Consider the following 20,184-nt stretch of genomic DNA (forward strand, 5'->3'; position numbering starts at 1 on the left):
TCACTTTATAACTCTGGGGTACAGCACTGGTGGGGACAGATCTGTCACTGTACCAGTGGGGTGGGTTTGTCACTGTATAACACTGGGGTACAGTACCGGTGGGGACAGATCTGTCACTGTATAACACCAGCATACCAGTGGGGACAGGTCTGTCACTGTATAACACTGGGTACAGTACCAGTGGTGATGGGTGTGTCACTGTATAACACCAGGGTACAGTACTAGTGCGGATGGGTTACTGTATAACACTGGGGTACAGTACCGGTGGGGATGGGTGTGTCACTGTATAACACCAGCGTACCAGTGGGGACAGGTCTGTCACTGTATAACACTGGGGTACAGTACCAGTGGGGACAGATCTGTCACTGTATAACACCAGCATACCAGTGGGGACAGGTCTGTCACTGTATAACACTGGGGTACAGTACCAGTGGGGACGGGTCTGTTACTGTATAACACTGGGGTACAGTACCAGTGGGGACAGATCTGTCACTGTATAACACCAGCATACCAGTGGGGACAGGTCTGTCACTGTATAACACTGGGGTACAGTACCGGTGGGGATGGGTGTGTCACTGCATAACATGGGTACAGTACCAGTGGGGACGGGTCTGTTACTGTATAACACTGGGGTACAGTACCGGTGGGGATGGGTGTGTCACTGCATAACACTGGGGTACAGTACCAGTGGGGATGGGTGCATTACTGTATAACACTGGGGTACAGTACCGGTGGGATGGGTGTGTCACTGCATAACACGGGTACAGTACCAGTGGGGACGGGTCTGTCGCTGTATAACTGGGGTACAGTATCAGTGGGAACAGGTCTGCCACTGTATAACACTGGGGTACAGTACCAGTTGGGATGAGTCTGCCACTGTATAACTGGGGTACAGTACTGGTGGGGGTGAGGTACCAAAGAGTACAAATGCTTTGTGGAATACAGCACAGTTCTATATGTTAGTATGATGAAGATATTCTGCATCTGGCATCGTACCAAGAAGATGCGCAGCCCTCCAGTGAAAAATGATATCATATCCGTTAAATAGGGGCCGTGGACAATTCTGATTTGATGGAGATGGACGTGAAAGCACAGAGGAACATCTAGAAAAATTTCTGAAACGCTCGTTCGCTGCTGTTGTTGCTGCGTGGTTGGGAATCTTCCGAAGGGAAGGCCTCAAAATCTCCGGCTTTGCCTGCTGTTGGCGACCAAGATTGAGGTCGAATCGTTCAGACAGAGATGGCGCTCAGTACTCGGTGTCGGAGAGCTGATCGGAGCTCGAAGTTTTCGGGTGACTCAGAGTCGGACCGTGGTCAGATATGGCAGGGAGAGTTTTTCTTCCTTCTCCGGTCTGCGTGAGATGTGGGACATTTGAGAGACTTTGAACTTTTACTGTGCTCGTGAATTTCTTCATCAAGTTATGGTATTGTTGCACTGTTGTAACTATATGTTATAATTATGTGGTTTTGTTAGTTTTTTTCTGTCTTGGTCTATCCTGTGTTTTGTGATATCACACCGGAGGAAATATTGTATCATTTCTTAATGCATGCATTACTAAATGACAATAAAAGAGGACTGCGTATCTTCATAATCTAATAGATGTTCTGGTTGTTCAGGAGCTTCTCGAGAAACTATTGAACTATGACAGAATTCTAAATTAATCCCAAAAGTTGTTTTTTCAAAATGAGGATAAATGAAAACTGCTCAAACACCCAGAGGTGTCAGTGAGTGGGAACATCAATGAAAGGGTTAAAAGGAAAGCAGCAAGCAATGGTTTACATGAAGAATCAATTCATCATGCACTAGATTATATTTTGACAGGTTTAATGTGTTGTAAAAGCAGTAAACCTGCACAGCAGGTACATTTCTGAAACCACTAAATGAAAATCTCAGCATCCACGAGGGGATAGAAAGTACAGTATGGGGTGGCTGCTGTAAAGATAACGTGGGCCCCTTAGAGCGTGACACAGGTGAAACTATAACACAAGCAATTCTGCAGACGCTGGAAATCCACACACAGAATGCTGGAGGAACTCAGCAGCTCAGACATCTATGGAATGAATGAACATTTGGCATCTCGGGCCGAGACACTTCTTCAGGTGAAACTATACTGAGCAATAAGGAAATGGTAGAGGAATTAAACAAATGTGTTGTGTCTGTCTTTTGAATATATTAATTTTAGAACAGAACCACAAGAGGGGGAATGGGGAATCCACTGTTCATTTAACCAGACCTCTATCTACCTGGTGCCATTTTCCAACAAGGCTACAGCTGATACACAGATCTATTTTGTGTTTCAAATGAACACACTGAATAGACAATGTTGAACATTCTCTCAGCAGAGAAATTTGTCTGTTCTGGTCCAACCACTGACATTGTGGTCAAGAATGCAAAACAGCATCTCTCCTTTTTCAAAGGCAAAAGAAATTAGTCACTTTCCCACTGACTCTCACTAATTTTTCATTAAATTAAAGGCATCCGTTAGTCTTGCGAGACCATGGATCTGCGCCTGGAAAGTCTTCACTCTTCAGGGCGCAGGCCTGGGCAAGGTTGTATGGAAGACCAGCAGTTGCCCATGCTGCAAGTCTCCCCTCTCCACAACACCAATGTTATCCAAGGGAAGGGCATTAGGACCCATACAGCTTGGCACCAGTGTCGTCGCAGAGCAATGTGTGATTAAGTGCCTTGCTCAAGGACACAACACGCTACCTCGGCTGGGGCTCGAACTCACGACCTTCAGGTCGCTAGTCCAATGCCTTAACCACTTGGCCACGTGCCTACACTATAAATGCATTGTAAACCAGATCCTATCCGGATCACCATAAACCATATCCTATCCGGATCACCATAAACCATATCCTATCCGGATTACCATAAACAACATCCACATCCTATCGAGATCACCATAAGCCACATCCACATCACCATAAACCAGATCCTATCCAGATTACCATAAACCACATCCTATCTGGATTACCATAAACCACATCCACATCCAATCCAGATCACCATAAACCAGATCCTATCCAGATCACCATAAACCACATCCACATCCAATCCAGATCACCATAAACCAGATCCTATCCAGATCACCATAAACCACATCCACATCCAATCCAGATCACCATAAACCAGATCCTATCCAGATCACCATAAACCAGATCCTATCCGGATCACCATAAACCACATCCTATCCGGATCACCATAAACCACATCCTATCCGGATCACCATAAACCACATCCTATCTAGATACACCATAAACCACATCCTATCTATCTGGATGCATCACCACTTCTCTGCCCATGACCTCAAGGTTAGATCAAAACCAGCCTCCCCTTCATAAAGTCTATCTACATTTCTCATCAACTTAGTAAAATAGCAACATAATCAAAGACTCCTCCAACACCCCCCCCCAAACATTCTCTTTTCTTCCCCATCCCATCGGGCAGAAGATTAAAAACAGCTTGAAGGCACCTGCAACCAGGCTCAACGACTGCTTCCGTCACACTGTTACAAGGGTCCCTATTACAATATGATGGACTCAGAACCTCACTTTATCAGGGATCCCCAACCTTTTTTGCACTGCGGACCAGTTTAGTATCGACAATATTCTTGCGGACCGGCCGACCCGCAGTGGGGGTGGGGGCAGGTAGGGTTGCCAACGGACAAGAGTAGCAGTCAAATACATTGCGTTTACCCCCAAAAAAGACTACAATGACCATGAAGCCTTGCACAGGCACCAGTGCGCATGTGAGTCGTGACCTGCAAATCCTTTTTGGCGATTCTGTTCGGGGGGGGGGTGGTGTTAATCACGACCGGAATATAGTTGATAAGTGGTTAATACACTCAATTTTGTTTCTAAAAGGGTTTTATCTAACAAATTTAATATTAAACACACAAATATTTTCCTTGCATGAATATAGTGATAAGACAATCATCAGGGGAGCTTGAAGTAAGTGTTGAACGAACTTCCAGTAGAAGTGGTAGAGGCAGGTTCGATTATTATCATTTAAAGAAAAATTGGATAGGTATATGGACAGGAAAGGAATGGAGGGTTATGGGCTGAGTGCAGGTCGGCGGGACTAGGTGAGAGTGGCGTTCAGCACGGACTAGAAAGGCAGAGATGGCCTGTTTCCGTGCTGTAATTGTTATATGGTTATATAAGTAAGTCAATAGCATCATAACATTTTAAGTAACGTTTGGATATTAAACACACAGCACATATTTTCCCCATATAAACATATAAAATCATTGCAACACACCAGTATCGCTGAATCAGTGGGAGCCCTGGACTTGTTACCCTGCAACAAGACGGTCCTATCGAGGGGTGACGGGAGACAGCGATACTCGAAGGGGGTTCCTTATGTCCAGTCTATTCTGCAATTTAGTTTTTGTTGCATTCATTGCAGAAAACCCCGCTTCGCAGAAAAATGTTGGAAATGGAAGGAATGTTTTCAGTGCTTTCGTGGCTATCTCAGGATATTCAGCCTTGACTTTGATCCAGAATGCCAACAGAGGTGTTATGTCAAACATACTTTTCAGCCCGCCGTAATTTGCAAGCTCGAGTTGATCTCCTTCCCGCGCTGACATGGATGACGCGCGGGTAATGACCTCGCATGCGTAATGGCTCAAAAGTGACCCTGACTGGAAATGAGGAAAGGTCCAGCTGACTCCTATTGCTAAAACATATCGTTTCCTCGTGGCCCGGTAGCACATGCTTTGCGGCCAGGTACCGGTCCGCGGCCCGGTGGTTGGGGACCACTGCTATATACTATATACCTCACTCACCATCTACCTAATTAAGACCTTGCACCTTACTGTCTGCCTACACTGAACTGTCTGAGTAACTGCAACACATCATTCTGCATTTTGTCATTGCCCTCACTATGATGCAATAAATCTTTATGAATGGCACATAAACCCCAGATTTTCACTGCACCTCAGTCCATGTGACAATAATAAACCAACTCACCATTTTTCTCACCCCATTCCCAAGCCCTACACTCCTCAGTCTGGAAACTCCTCCCACATCCAGCCTGCTGAGTTCCTTAATTTATTTTCTGAGTTTCTGTGAGCTCTTTTCTCATTCCTCTGGACTGCAGAGACCACAGCCAAACCTAACCTGCCCTTTCCTCACACAGTAAACCCACCATCCCAGGACCAGACTGGTGAATCTTCACTCCACTCCTAGTATTTTCAAAAGGTGAGGGATTTTTTTTAAGATGATGCCAAGCTGCAGTCAGTGTCGAGATTGTGGTTTTTAAGTTCAGCTATTTTTTAAGCTCTAAGGAATGGTTTAGGGGACAGAGAGGGGAGTTTAGGAAGGTTAGAGATCAGATTAAGTGTATATTTCGATCTACATGTGATAACTAAAGCTGAATTACATGGGAAGGTCTCTCTCTCCCCACCCCCCTTGAAAAATTCTCATAGTCTGTCTCCTTGACGCAAGTCTAAAATCTGGGTAAGCCACGATCCCCAAACATCCCACTGATTACTCCCAATATATTCGGCAGTGCTCACAGGCAGGTGTTGGGGGGGAGGGGGGACTCTTGTGGAATTTTCTATGGAATGACTATGTGCAAACTAACTGAAAATACAAGCAACCGTGTGACTGCGGCTTTGATTGTTTGCTAAACCAGTATCAATTGCAAGGTATTAAATCTACTCAATATCTCCAGGATACACTCTGATGGGATTGGTTGTGATGGCTGCCATGGGCCGAAGGACCTGTTTCCATGCTGTGGATTGTATCATTTTGATCAAGTATGGAACAAAACACCAGCAGCAAGATGGGTACCCGAACTAATCAGTTCATCACGTCTGTCTCCAGTGAGTACTTCCTTAACAGTTCATATGCCGCTGATACCTTAAGTATTAAAAATTAAGGCATCTTTTATTTCATCTACAGAAGCAAAACCAACTCCAGACATTATGATACCTCGTACACAGTGCATAGGTATATGATAAAACTAAAATAAAAGTTAGCAAGTGTTCTACTTTTCCTGGCCAGGGAGAAAGTCAGTAATTAAAAGCCAAACATCTGACATGCCAAATGCATACTTGCCTCAGCGTCCTGGAGCTGACCACCATTTGAAATTCAGTCATACGGAAGATGTTATGAATTGCCCGAGCAGCCAGAACCTGTCTCATCGTTTCATAGATCACTTCACTGTCCTGGTCTGTTGTTATTTCTATGGAGCCCAAAAACCTCACAGTAAACACTTGGTGCAGGAGCAAATCTGAGGAAAGAGTAGAAAGAGTCAAGTTCCATAACCCAGCTCCCAAAGTTGGAAATACTGGACAGTCTCAGTGGAGAGAAGTGTTTCAGATCTGTGACTTTTCACCAGTTCTAACCTAATGTGCCGGAGAATATTCACCATATTTTGCTCTCTGGATTATATTTTATTTAGATTTCAAGTATCTACAGTGGAGTAAATTCTGACCGTTTACTGTCAGGCTTACCAGTCTTCCGAGACTCCCCAGGTACCCCGGGATCCCAGTTCCTGTGTTCTGAAATTGAGCTCAACCTGGGATTAATTATAAAACTATCCAAAAAGAACTAATTGAAATCTGGTGGAATTTACATGAATAATACCCAACAGTCCAGAAAATCTGCTTATCCAGCACCAACGTCCTGAAGGTGCAGATGAGCACAGACCTGTGACTGAAGTGGTACTGTGTAACGCAATAGTGGGAACATGCTGCCATCTTCAGAATAGAGCCCCTGACATACCACTCCATAAACTCCTCCTGTGTGTGGAAACCAAAGCACTGCAGCTTCCAGAATCCTGAAATTGAAATAGAGCCTCCTGGAAACACTCAGCAGGTCAGACGGCATCTGAGGGATTCAGAGCCGTCTATTGTACATTCTGTTGTCAAGGAACACACATTAAGTGGACTGAAAAGAGAAACTGATAGATTAAGAATGAATAAAGGTGGGAAATATGTCTTGATTTAAACTTCAACTTAAAATTAGAACCAAAAGTCTCACCTTTGCCTGCTCCTATGCTTGTGAAATGGATTGAAGACATGGACTAGTTAAGGTGATGTTGTAGCATAAAGGTTCGATATGGATCTTGGGGCTAATTAATGTTGCTCAGTTGATTGGACCATACCAGGAAGAGTTCTGTTTAAGTCTGATATGCCCTTTGCCCTTGTCCTTTCAACTAGAAACAAAAGACATAGGAAGTAATCAGCAGGTCGGGGAGCATCTGGGGAAAGGGCCAGATCCAAGATCTTAGGTCTGCCCAGGGTGTAGAATGTAGAACACTGCAGTACAGTCCGGGTCTTTCAGAGTAGATGGGGACATTGTGAAAAAGCTTGGGTTTTGTGATGTTCGCTTTTCATATCTCAAAACAGAATGTGTGGGAGTGCCAACTACATAACTGCAGCCTACACAAAACCCTCTAATTATCAGCACTCAGCTGCTGCCTTTAGAACAGTTATTTTCCCTTGCAAACACCAATAAGCCATTCATTCTTACCTTCTGGAGCAGTATCTGCGTCAGGGTCTGATTTTCCCAATGGGACTGTGCCTCTGAAAGACATTTAACCAGTTAAAGAAGACGGACACATTTCCTTAGATGAAGAAGCTCTCTGACTGGTCTGTTCTGCTTTCACACACCTGCTGACAGACTGGTTTTCTTCACTTGCTGGACACAGGTCAAATCGAATCGGTGTTCCAGGGACGATGAGAGGCTCTGCTGATTCCGGCAGCTCTGTCAAAACTTTCTCATTACTGGCAGCCTCAGCACCTTCATTCTCAACTCTGTAACCCATGAAAAACAATGAACTGGTACACTTCTGCAGGGGAAATAACTCGAGATTCTTCTTGTCCCCGATCACATAAAGCAGTGGTTGCAGGAGGCTGCAGGTGGAACACTGACATCACTAGGACAGGATGGCGAGGACCTGATCTTAACATTTAAAAGCTCCATCCTACATCCTATGTCATGTCAGCTGAACATGACCAGCCAATGCACAGTCACCTTTCAAAGTTTCTTATTCTATTTAAAGATTCAGCACAGTAACAGGCCCAGTGACCCACGCTGCCCAACCACACACAAGTGACCAGTTAACCCTGCACAAACCAGAGAAATCTGCAGATGTTGGAAAACCAAGCACCACACACAAAATGCTGGAGGAACTCAGCAGGCCAGGCAGCATCTGCAGAAAAAGAGTACAGTCGATGTTTCAAGCCCTTTGGCAGGACTGCAGAAAAAAAGCTGAGGAGTAGATTTAAAAGGTGGGGGAGGGGAGAGAGAAACAACAGGCTGGTGAAAATTGGAGGGGGAGGGGTGAAATAAAGAGCTGGGAAGTTGACAGGTGAAAGAGATACAGGGCTGGAAAGGGGAATCTGATAGGAGAGAACAGAAGCCATGGAAGAAAGAAAAAGGGGGAGGAGCACTGGAGGCAGCAATTGGCAGGCAAGGAGATAAGGTGAGAGGGGGAAAAGGAGATGGGGTATGGTGAGGTGAGGTGGGGAACATAACCGGAAGTTCGAGAAATCGATGAACCCTGCATCTTTGGAATGAGAGAGGAAACTGGAGTATCTGGAGGAAACCCACACGGTTACCAGGTGATCAGCGGGGGAAGTGAAGCTGGGTTGCTGGTGCTGTAATAGTATTACACTTACCAATATGTTACTGTGCTGCCTCAAACAACACTCATTCTCCTCTCACTACCATTCCTCATCCAGCAGTGCCCACACCACCCCAAGCACAACCCTCTCTCCATCACCAGCCTGATTAACTACACTTGCTAACTGATCACCCAATAAGTGACAAGAAAGAGATAACCAACAAAATGAATTTGCTTTGATGGTCTAACAATCATAGCCAGTGTGGGAACTGGAGAAAACTTGCTTCACTTGCAATTGTGCAGTTTATTACTTCTTTCTTTGAACAATTCTTTTTTCGATATATTTTCATAAATAATCCTTCCTTTCCTTTTTATAATTTTTTGTTTAGAAAATTAATAGACTTAACTTCAGTAAGTTTTCTTTGTAATTATTTTTTGCAAACATTATATTTTGAATTGTTTTTAGTTCTTCTGAAGGTTATTTAGTCTAGGTTGGAATTCATTCTGTACTAATCTTTTCTTCTCTTGGAGCTCTGCCAGTAAGATGTCGGGGGTGGGATTTATCAGTAGATCAGGGTGATTTTTTTCCTTTGGGAGGGGGGTGGGCGGGCTGTTTTTTTCCTTTTTCCTTTTTATCAGCTGTTTGGTTATCCCCTCCTCAACCATTGCTTGGTTAAGTTTGGATTTTTGGTATATTCCAGCGGTTTATATGTTTAACCTCTGTTTTAAACGTATTTAAATGATATACAATACAGGTGTCCTCCGCTTTTCAAACGTTCGCTTTACGAAACCTCACTGTTACGAAAGACCTACATTAGTACCGTTTTCACTAACAGAAGGTGTTTTCACTATTACGAAAACAAATCAGCGCGTGCCCCGAACAGCCGCTCTCCCCCGGTTTCGGAACGGCATTGCTTTAACACGTGCCTGTGAGCAGCCGTTTGCAAGGTGAGTCCTGAGGTATTGGAAAAACCTGAAAGAGCTCGTAAGGGTGTTACACTTAGCGTAAAACTAGACATATTTAAGCGTTTTGATCGTGGTGAACGAAGTAAGGACAACGTGAGTTTGGCTTGTGGAAGGTGACGAAGATGATGTTGAGAGGTTTTGGCATCCCATAACCAAGAACTGATAGATGAAGAGCTAATGCAATTGGAAGAGGAAAGGACAACAATCAAAACCGAATGAGTAATGATAAAGTACGACTTTAATTTTGAAAGGGTACATAGGTTTAGGGAATATTTGCAAGATAGTTTGAGTCCTTACAAAGAACTGTATGATAGAAAAATACGTGAGGCTCAGCAGTCAAGCAAGCCTTCCACATCGGCCACAGCAGACGACGAACCTCGACCTTCGACATCGAGGCAGGCAGTCATAGGAGAAGATGAACCTGCTCTAATGGAAACAGATGACGAGATGACACCCCAGTGTCCCACCAACCCAGCCCCCAAGCCGCGGACAGATACCGATTCTCGGAGAATGCAGCGGTAGCTGGGATGCACACAGCACATCTTTAAGAAAGAAGTCGAAATAAATATGCTAATTAAATTAGGTGCCACCCAACACGTAAATGTCGGCCCAGATCAGAGGCGATGCAATCGGCAATGATCTGGGCCGACAATTACGTGTCGGGCGGCACCTAATTAATTAGCATGTTTATTTCGGCTTTTTTTTTAAACAAGATGTGCTGTGTGCCTTCCGGCTACCAATGCATGCTTCGCGGCAATGTATCGGGTCGGCAGCTTGGAGGGTGGGGGCCACTGCTTGTGATGACTCAGTCTAACGCACCATCATCAGTGTGCTTGGCGCTGTCTTCCTGATTCCAGTAAGTGATACTACACTGTACATACATTATTTCTACATTACATAGGCTGTGTATTTTTACATGTTATTTGGTATGATTTGGCAGCTTCATAGCTTAAAGGTTACTGGAGAGAGTGTTTTGACGAGAGCGCTTGCGTGAGATTTTCTGCCAAGAGCGCTTGCATGAGATTTTCGCTTCGGAGAACAGTGCCGGCAATGATTGTGGAAAAGTATTTCTACTTTATATGGGCTGTGTATTTATCATATCATTCCTGCTTTTCCTATATGCTAGTTATTTTAGGTTTTATGTGTTATTTGGCATGATTGACAGGTTATTCTTGGGTCTGCGAACGCTCACAAAATTTTCCCATATAAATAAATGGTAATTGCTTCTTCACTCTACGACATTTTGGTTTACGAACTGTTTCACAGGAACGCTCTACCTTCGGATGGCGGGGGAAACCTGTATTAATTTTCTTACTTTAAATGTGAAAGGTTTAAACCGGGGGTCCTCAACCTTTTTTGCACCGCGGACCGGTTTATTATTGACAATATTCTTGTGGACCGGCCCACTGGGGGGGGGGGGTGTTAAACGCGACCAGAATATAGGTGATAAGTCAACTATAAGTCACTTACAAGTGGCTAATACACTCAATTTCGTTTCTAAAGGGTTTTATCTAACAAATTTAATATTCAACACACAGCGCATATTTTCCTCGCATGAATATAGTGATAAATCAATTGTAACAGTGGTCCCAAACCTCCGGGCCGCGGACCGATACATTGCTGCGAAGAATGCAGTGGTACAGCGGTAGTCGGAATGCAAACACAAGGAAATCTGCAGATGCTGGAATTTCAAGCAACACACATCAAGGTTGCTGGTGAACACAGCAGGCCAGGCAGCATCTCTAGGAAAAGGTACAGTCGACGTTTCGGGACGATACCCTTCACCAGGACTAACTGAAAGAAGAGCTAGTAAGAGATTTGAAAGTGGGAGAGGGAGGTGGAGATCCAAAATGATAGGAGAAGACAGGAGGAGGATGGAGCTAAGAGCTGGAAAGTTGATTGGCAAAAGGGATACGAGATGATCATGGGACAGGAGGCCTAGGGAGAAAGAAAGGGGGAGGGGTGAAGCCCAGAGGCACCCAGCACATCTTTAATAAAAAAGCCGAAATAAGCAAGCTAATTGATTAGGTGCCACCCGGCACGTAAATGTCGGCCCAGATCAGAGGCGACGCAATTGGCAATCGCCTCTGATCTGGGCCGACATTTACATGACAGGTAGCACCTAATCGATTAGCTTGTTTATTTCGGTTTTTTTCTTAAAGATGTGCTGGGTGTGTCCCAGCTATCGCTGTATTCTTCGCGACCCGGAGGTTGGGGACCACTGAATTATAAGTCACTTATAAGTCAATAACATCATAACATTTTAAGTAACGTTTGGATATTAAACATACAGCGCATATTTTCCTCATATGAACATATAAATTCATCGCAACACACCAATATCGCTGAATCAGTGAGAGCCCTGGGCTTGTTTTCCTGCAACAAGACAGTCCCGTTGAGGGGTGATGGGAGACAGCGATACTCGAAGGGGGTTCCTTATGTCCAGTCTATTCCACAATTTAGTTTTCATTGCATTCATTGCAGAAAAATCCGCTTCGCAGTGATGTTGGAAATGGAAGCAACGTTTTCAGTGTTTTTGTGGCTATCTCAGGATATTCAGCCTTGACTTTGATCTAGAATGCCGGCAGAGATGTTATGTCAAACATACTTTTCAGCCCACCGTCATTTGCAAGCTCGAGGAGTTGATCTTCTTCCCGCGCTGACATGGAAGGTTCACTGGAAACATTCACAAATGGGTCATGGCCCCATTCCTTTGCACGTCAGAGTCACTGATGACCTTGCGTGCATTAAAGTTCAACAGTGGGTGTGACAGGGAATGAGGAAAGGTGCAGCTGACTCATATCGTTTCCTCTCGGCCCGGTAGCACATGCTTTGCAGCCTGGTACCGGTCCGCAGCCTGGTGGTTGGGGACCGCTGGTTTAAACCACCCTGTGAAATGCAATTAGATTTTTACCTATATTAAGAAATTGAAGGCCTCAATTTTTTTTTACAAGCGACACATGTTCGCAGATCTGACTGTGGGCGTTGGAACAGTCTAGCTTTTCATTCTTCCTTTCAAGCCAAGGCCAGAGGTACTTCGATTTTGATTGACAATTCAGTTGCTTTTGTTCAACATGATGTAATGTCTGACCCCAATGGGTGGTTCGTTATAGTCTCAGGGAAATTAGATAACAAACTAAACTCTATGTTCCAAATAGAGATGATCCCAGCTTTTTTGAACTTTTTTTTCCTTTTTTACCAGACTTAAATTTGTACTCTTTAATCTTGGGAGGTGATTTTAATTGCTGTCTTGACCCTGTTTTAGACTGTTCATCTTCGAAACGATTGAATGAGTAGATTTAACTTTGGGTCCAATTTTATTCAATGGATTAAATAACTTTATTCATCTCCCACTGCACAGGTTCTTACTAACTCTCAGAGTTCTAAACCATTTAATCTCCAACGTGGAACCAGACAAGGATGTCCTTTGAGTCCTTCGCTTTTTGATTTGGCTTTAGAGCCTTTAGCCACCGTGTTTCGTGAATCCGTTGACATCTCGGGTATTTTAAGGAGGGGTATCACTCATAAGTTGTCGCTTTATGCTGATGACCTTTTGCTCTACATCTCTAATGCGGAGTCCTCTCTACCCTCATTACTTCCCTTACTTTCTGAATTTAGTCAGTTCTTAGGATATAAACTTAATCTTCATAAGAGTGAACTTTTTCCTTTGAATAATTTGGTATCAGTCTACTCTGATCTTCCTTTTAAAATTGTAAGAAATCAATTTACTTATTTAGGTATAACAATTACTAGGAAATATAAATTTCTTTTTAAAGAAAACTTTATCACTCTTTTGGAGTATGTTAAGAAGGTACTATCAAATTGGTCTCCCCTTTCTTTATCACTGATTGGATGTATCAATTCTATTAAAATGAATATTTTGACTATATTTTTATATCTATTTCAAGCCCTACCTGTTTTTATTTCTAAATCCTTTTTTTGACTCTTTAGACTCGATTATATCTTCTTACTTATGGAAGAATAAACCCCCCCTCTGATTAAACAAAGTTCATCTTCAGAAAACTAAAAAAAATGGGGGATTAGCCCTACCCAATTTTAGGTTTAACTACTGGACAGTCAACACACTCTACCTTAAGTTTTGGTTATACTATATTAATCGTGAAGACTGTCCGGTTTGGGTTTCTTCAGAAGTTAATTCTGTTCATAAATTTTCTATAATTTTTCTTCTTGGTTCTTCAGTTCCTTTATCCTTAAGTTATTTAACTGATAATTATGTAGTTAAACATTCTTTGAGGATTTGGTTACAATTTAGAAAATTCTTTGGGTTATTTGGTTTTTCACTCTCTAGTCCCATTTTCTCTAATTTTTTTTAAACCTTCTTTGACTGATTTAGTTTTAAAGAGTGAAATAGACTAGGTATTACGCAAACAACAGGAATTCTGCAGATGCTGGAAATTCAAGCAACACACATAAAAGTTGCTGGTGAACGCAGCAGGCCAGGCAGCATCTCTAGGAAGAGGTGCAGTCGACGTTTCAGGCCGAGACCCTTCGTCAGGACTCAGGGTCTCGGCCTGAAATGTCGACTGCACCTCTTCCTAGAGATGCTGCCTGGCCTGCTGCGTTCACCAGCAACTTTTATGTGTGTTGCGAGACTAGGTATTAAATGTTTTCAGGATCTGTTTGTTGGAGATGGTCTTTCCTCATTTGATCAATTATCTATTAAATATAATCTTTGTAAAGCTCACTTTTTTAGATATTTACAAATTAGAGACTTCTTGCGTTCTAAACTTCATACATTTCCTAAATGTCCAGATAGGAATTTAATTGATACAACTTTTACTCTAAAACCTTTTCATAATGGATCTATTTCTAATATTTATAGTATGCTGTTGGCAGTGAGAAACATTTTGTTAGACAAAATTAAAAACCTCTGGGAACAAGGCCTACAGATTTCAACTGATGAGGATACTTGGAATTAAATTTTTAAAACTTGTTCACACCTCTTCATTATGTGCACGTCACTCTGTTTTACAATTTAAAGTGGTTCATACAGCCTATATGACTAAAGATAAGCTCTCTTGTTTTTACTCAGATTTTTCTCCATACTGTAATAGGTGTAATGTCAAAGAGGCCTCTCTAATTCATATGTTTTGATCCTGCCTGTGGCTTGATAAATTTGGGAAAGAAGTATTTCAAACTTTCTCGGAGCTTTTTAAAGTAAACTTTAAACCCAACCCTCTAACTGCCTTATTTGGCATTGTTGGAGGAAATGATTTTACTCTTAAACTGAATGATTTGCATATTTTGGCTTTTATTTCTCTTTTAGCCAGAAGAGTTTTGTTGCTTAAATGGAAAGATGCTGCTCTGCCTACTCATGCCCATTGGTTGATTGATGTTATGTCATGTTTAAATCTGGAGAAGATTAGCTGCTCTATTTCTATACCTAGACAAGTTTTTTCCACACTATGGGGACCTTTTTGGAACTACTTTCACAATTTTTGACTTGTTCAGCAATGATGATGGCTAATATATGTTTGAATTTGCGACTATATGTCAGAGATTCTTTTTCTTATAACCAAACAGCTGTTTTTTTTTCCTTTTTTTTTGTTATGAGGTTTTGATTTTGCTTTAGATTAGAATAAAACATACCTTTTCAATATTATGGTTAATTTACTATACATAGATATGGGGCATTTCAACCTTGTTTCTGTTTCCATAATATCATAATTTATTTTGTATTCGTCTATGCAAGCAATTAATAAAAATATTGAAAAAGAAAGAAAACCTACAACACAATACAGGCCCTTTGGCTCACCTTAACCTTAGAAATTACCCAGGGTTACCCATAGCCTTCTATTTTGCTGAGCTCCATATACCTGTCCAGGAGTCTTTTAAAAGACCCTATCATATCCGCCTCCACCACCGTTGCCGGCAGCCCATTCCACGCACTCACCATTCTCTGCATAAAATACTTACCCCTGACATCTCCTCTGTACCTACTTCCAAGCACCTTAAAACTGTGCCCTCTCGGGGGGCGCCAGTGCACATGCGTATGGATTAGACATGTTTGGTCAGTGCTCCTCTCCGAGGCCTCGATAAAATTACTATTATACCCTGTTTTATTCATGCATAGGCCAACAGTGCATGTCTAAACTCAGTGTCTGGAAAAGCTTGACAATGCCGAAGGCAAATAAAGCCAAGACCGCCGACTGCCAAACTACCGAAGTTAGTGCTAACAACGGGTCTGTAAAGAACTTCTCCACGTCTGAGATACCGTCAGATAAAACTTACGCCGTGTGTAAGGAAATAGGTCAGGAGATTTCTGAGTCAGTTCTGCGTGGCATTAACGGCCGCTTTGATGTTTTTGAGACCAAGTTTCAGACGCTTGTGGCCTCACAGGCTGACTTACAAGCCCGTGTGGCTAATCAAGAACTAACCGCTTGCGACCTCGAAGCACGTGTGCAAGAGCTTGAAGCTAAGTATTCAGAGCTAATGAGACAAAACAGCCAGCTTGAAGCTAAAGTGCATGACTTAGAGGCTCATTCCCGGAGACATAACATTAAGATTGTAGGGATACAGGAGGGCGAGGAGGATGGTAAACCTACTGAATTTGTTTCCAGACTGATTCCCAAGTTGCTCGGGGAAGAGCATTTCCCGTACCAGGTTAAAGTCGATAGCGCACATCCCTCTCTCCAGCCAAAGCCAGCTGCTGGCGCTAAGCTGCGCACCATCTTGGCACGTATCCATCACTTTCAAGTGAAAGAGCTGATCCTGCGCTGCAGCAGACTACGACCCATGGAGTATGAGGGAAACAAGGTCTTCATCTTCCCGGACTATACTAATGAGCTGATGACTCAATGTTGTGCCTTTCGAAATGTACTGCAAACTCTGCGTGATGGAGGAATCAAGTACTCCCTGCAAGTATCTGGCTAGGCTCTATATTTATCATCAAGATGGAAGAGCGCCTAAAGTATACGACGACCCGATGGAAGCAGCACGATTCTTGGAAAGGAATAACGCATGCAAAAGGGAGTAGATATATTGACACTGTTTATTCAGCTTATATTTGTGCCGGTTTCCATGTTGGGATAAGGGGAAACCTGCTCGTTATATGTAGTTTTACAATGCTGTATGCTGCACTGGGATTTAATTGCAGAGAATGTTCTAAATATTTCTGTTATTATAAGGGTAAAATTTGAGTTGGTGTCATGAATGTTCAGCTTCAGGTGCTGACATTGGATAACTCTCCCCTGCCCTAATAGCATTTTTTTAACGGTATTATATAGTTTGTGTTATAAATTTTCTCGGAGAGGGGGTTTGTGATAACTGTGTAATGTTAGTTACCTGCCCAACTGTTCCTTTTGGGATGGAAATGGAGAACCATGTGTCTGGTTTAGGGAGACACGAACAGGGGTGGGTTAGAGTGTGTGATGTTCTTGTTTATGGCTCAGACATGTTTTTTTTGTGTATGTTGTGCTCTATGAGGCTGCCAGCTATTTTGCATTGTTTATTATGTTTGTGCTCAACTCTAATAATCTCTTTTTTATTCTCATATGCAAAGGCCTTGCGATAGAACACAACTGGGGGGGGTAAAGATATTACAATAGTCTCGTGGAACGTTAAGGGCCTTGGTTATGTTGTTAAGAACGATAAAGTTTTTAGACATCTTAAATCTCTATCTGCAGATGTGATTTTTCTACAGGACTTGATAGTTAGGGGGTCAGATAGGTGATTCTGTGGGCGCAGTCAGAAGACCCGGATGGTAGTTTGCCTCCCTGGTGCCAGGGTCTGGGATGTTTCTGATTGCATCCAAGATATCCTGAAGTGGGAGGGTGCAGAGCCAGAGGTCGTGGTACATATAGGTACCAATGACATAGACAGGAAAAGGGAAGAGATCCTGAAAGGAGAATATAGGGGGTTAGGAAGGGAGTTGAGAAGAAGAACTGCGAAGGTAGTAATCTCGGGATTACTGCCTGTGCCACGCGACAGTGAGTATAGGAATAGAATGAGGTGGAGGATAAATGCGTGGCTGAGGGACTGGAGCAGGGGGCAGAGATTCAAGTTTCTAGATCATTGGGACCTCTGTTAGCGCAGGTGTGACCTGTACAAAAAGGACGGGTTGCACTTGAATCCTAGGGGTCTAATATCCTGGCAGGGAGATCTGCAAAGGCTACTGGGGAGACTTTAAACTAGAATGGTTGTGGGGGGTTGGGAATCAAACTAAAGAGACTAGGAGAGAGGAGGTTAGTTCACAAATAGAGGAAGCTAGTAGACAGTGTGTGAGGGAGGATAGGCAGGGGAAGAGAACGGGAGCTCTCAGAATGAAGATGTAAGGGAGAAGGAAGAAAAAGATAACAAAGTTGTTTGCACCATTAGGGATAAACAGAGAGTAAGAGGTGCAGAGTTTCTTAAATGCATCTATTTTAATGCTAGGAACATTGTAAGAAAGGTGGATGAGCTTAGAGCATGGATTGATACCTGGAAATATGATGTTGTAGCTATTAGTAAAACATGGTTGCGGGACGGGTGTGATTGGCAACTAAATATTCCTGGATTTCGTTGCTTCAGGTGTGATAGAATCGGAGGATCAAGAGGGGGAGGCGTTGCATTGCTTGTCACAGAAAATATTACAGCGGTGCTTTGGCAGGATAGATTAGAGGACTCGTCTAGGGAGGCTATTTGGGTGGAACTGAGGAATGGGAAAGATGTAGTAATGCTTATAGGGGTGTATTATAGACCACCTAATGGGGAGCGAGAATTGGAGGAGCAAATTTGTAAGGAGATAGCAGATATTTGTAGTAAGCACAAGGTAGTGGGATTGTGGGAGATTTTAATTTTCCACACATAGACTGGGAAACCCATTCTGTAAAAGGGCTGGATGGTTTGGAGTTTGTAAAATGTGTGCAAGATAGTTTTTTGCAGCAATACATAGAGGTACCAACTAGAGAAGGGGCAGTGTTGGATCTCCTGTTCGGGAATGAGATAGGTCAGGTGACGGACATATGTGTTGGAGAGCACTTCGGGTCCAGTGATCACAATGCCATTAGTTTCAATATAATTATGGAGAAAGATAGAACTGGAACCAGGGTTGAGATTTTTGATTAGAGAAAGGCTAACTTTGAGGAGATGTGAAAGGATTTAGAAGGAGTGGATTGGGACAATTTGTTTTATGGGAAGGATGTAATAGAGAGATGGAGGTCATTTAAAGGTGAAATTTTGAGGGTACAGAATCTTTATGTTCCTGTAAGGTTGAAAGGTAGCACATGCAGGGTTAATGATAAGGCACTGAGGAGTGCAGTGGAACACAGGAATCTGGGAATACAGATACAAAATTCCCTAAAAGTGGCGTCACGGGTAGATAGGGTCGTAAAGAGAGCTTTTGGTACATTGGCCTTTATTAATCAAAGTATTGAGTATAAGAGCTGGAATGTTATGATGAGGTTGTATAAGGCATTGGTGAGGCCGAATCTGGAGTACTGTGTTCAGTTTTGGTCACCAAATTACAGGAAGGATATAAATAAGGTTGAAAGAGTGCAGAGAAGGTTTACAAGGATTTTGCCGGGACTTGAGAAACTCAGTTACAGAGAAAGGTTGAATAGGTTAGGACTTTATTCCCTGGAGCGTAGAAGAATGAGGGGAGATCTGATAGAGGTATATAAAATTATGATGGGTATAGATAGAGTGAATGCAAGCAGGCTTTTTCCACTGAGGCAAGGGGAGAAAAAAACCAGAGGATATGGGTTAAGGGTGAGGGGGGAAAAGTTTAAAGGGAACATTAGGGGAGGCTTCTTCACACAGAGAGTGGTGGGAGTATGGAATGAGCTGCCAGACGAGGTGGTAAATGCGGGTTCTTTTTTAACATTTAAGAATAAATTGGACAGATACATGGATGGGAGGTGTATGGAGGGATATGGTCCGTGTGCAGGTCAGTGGGACTAGGCAGAAAATGGTTCGGCACAGCCAAGAAGGGCCAAAAAGGCCTGTTTCTGTGCTGTAGTTTCTATGGAAAGGTTAAAAGTTTGAGAGAGCCATGGTTTTCAAGGGATATTGGAAACTTGGTTCGGAGAAAGAGAGAGATCTAAATAAATATAGGCAGCTTGGAGCAAAAGAGGTGCTTGAGGAATATGAAGAATGTAAAAAGAATCTTAAGAAAAAAATTAGAAAAGCTAAGATATCAGGTTGCTCTGGCAAGTAAGGTGAAAATAAATGCAAAGGGTTTCTACAATTATATTAATAGCAAAAGGATAGTGAGGGATAAAATTGGTCCCTTAGAGAATCAGAGTGGATGGCTGTGTGCGGAGCCAAACGAGATGGGGGAGATTTTGAACAATTTCTTTTCTTTGGAGAAGGACTATTTCTTTGGAGAAGGACTTTCCACACTAAGGAGAAGGATATTGAATTGTGTAAGGTAAGGGAAACAAGTAGGGTAGTTGTGGAAACTACGACGATTAAAGAAGAGGAAGTACTTGCGCTTTTAGGACCTTGAGGGAAATTAGTGTGGAAATATAGGGGCTCTGACAGAAATATTTCAAATGTCATTAGAACTGGGGATGGTGCCAGAGATTGGCATATTGCTCATGTTGTTCCATTGTTTAAAAAGGGTTCTAAGAGTAAATCTAGCAATTATCGGCCTGTGAGTTTGACGTCAGTGGTGGGTAAATTGATGGAAAGTATTTT

At 42.8% G+C, this 20,184-nt stretch overlaps 2 protein-coding genes across 3 annotated transcripts in view; one reads left to right on the forward strand and one right to left on the reverse strand.

The window, feature by feature from the left end:
• The window catches only part of appl2 (adaptor protein, phosphotyrosine interaction, PH domain and leucine zipper containing 2), a 135,838-nt gene that overhangs the window by 16,888 nt on the left and 98,766 nt on the right, over nt 1–20,184 (reverse strand). For both annotated transcript variants that reach the window (XM_063072234.1, XM_063072233.1), the window contains 3 exons: nt 7,625–7,768; nt 7,485–7,537; nt 6,066–6,240 (listed from right to left, as the gene is read on the reverse strand). In XM_063072234.1, the coding sequence (XP_062928304.1) occupies nt 6,066–6,240; nt 7,485–7,537; nt 7,625–7,768 (372 nt within the window). The remainder of the gene's footprint in view (nt 1–6,065; nt 6,241–7,484; nt 7,538–7,624; nt 7,769–20,184) is intronic.
• On the forward strand, nt 1,771–18,980 carry LOC134359271 (uncharacterized). The gene is made up of 2 exons (XM_063072235.1): nt 1,771–5,830; nt 15,641–18,980. The coding sequence occupies exons 1-2, from the start codon at nt 5,767–5,769 to the stop codon at nt 16,438–16,440; spliced, it is 864 nt and encodes a 287-aa protein (XP_062928305.1). The 5' UTR covers nt 1,771–5,766; the 3' UTR covers nt 16,441–18,980.

The sequence above is a fragment of the Mobula hypostoma genome, chromosome 20 (assembly GCF_963921235.1).
Source record: "Mobula hypostoma chromosome 20, sMobHyp1.1, whole genome shotgun sequence".
Taxonomy (NCBI): domain Eukaryota; kingdom Metazoa; phylum Chordata; class Chondrichthyes; order Myliobatiformes; family Myliobatidae; genus Mobula; species Mobula hypostoma.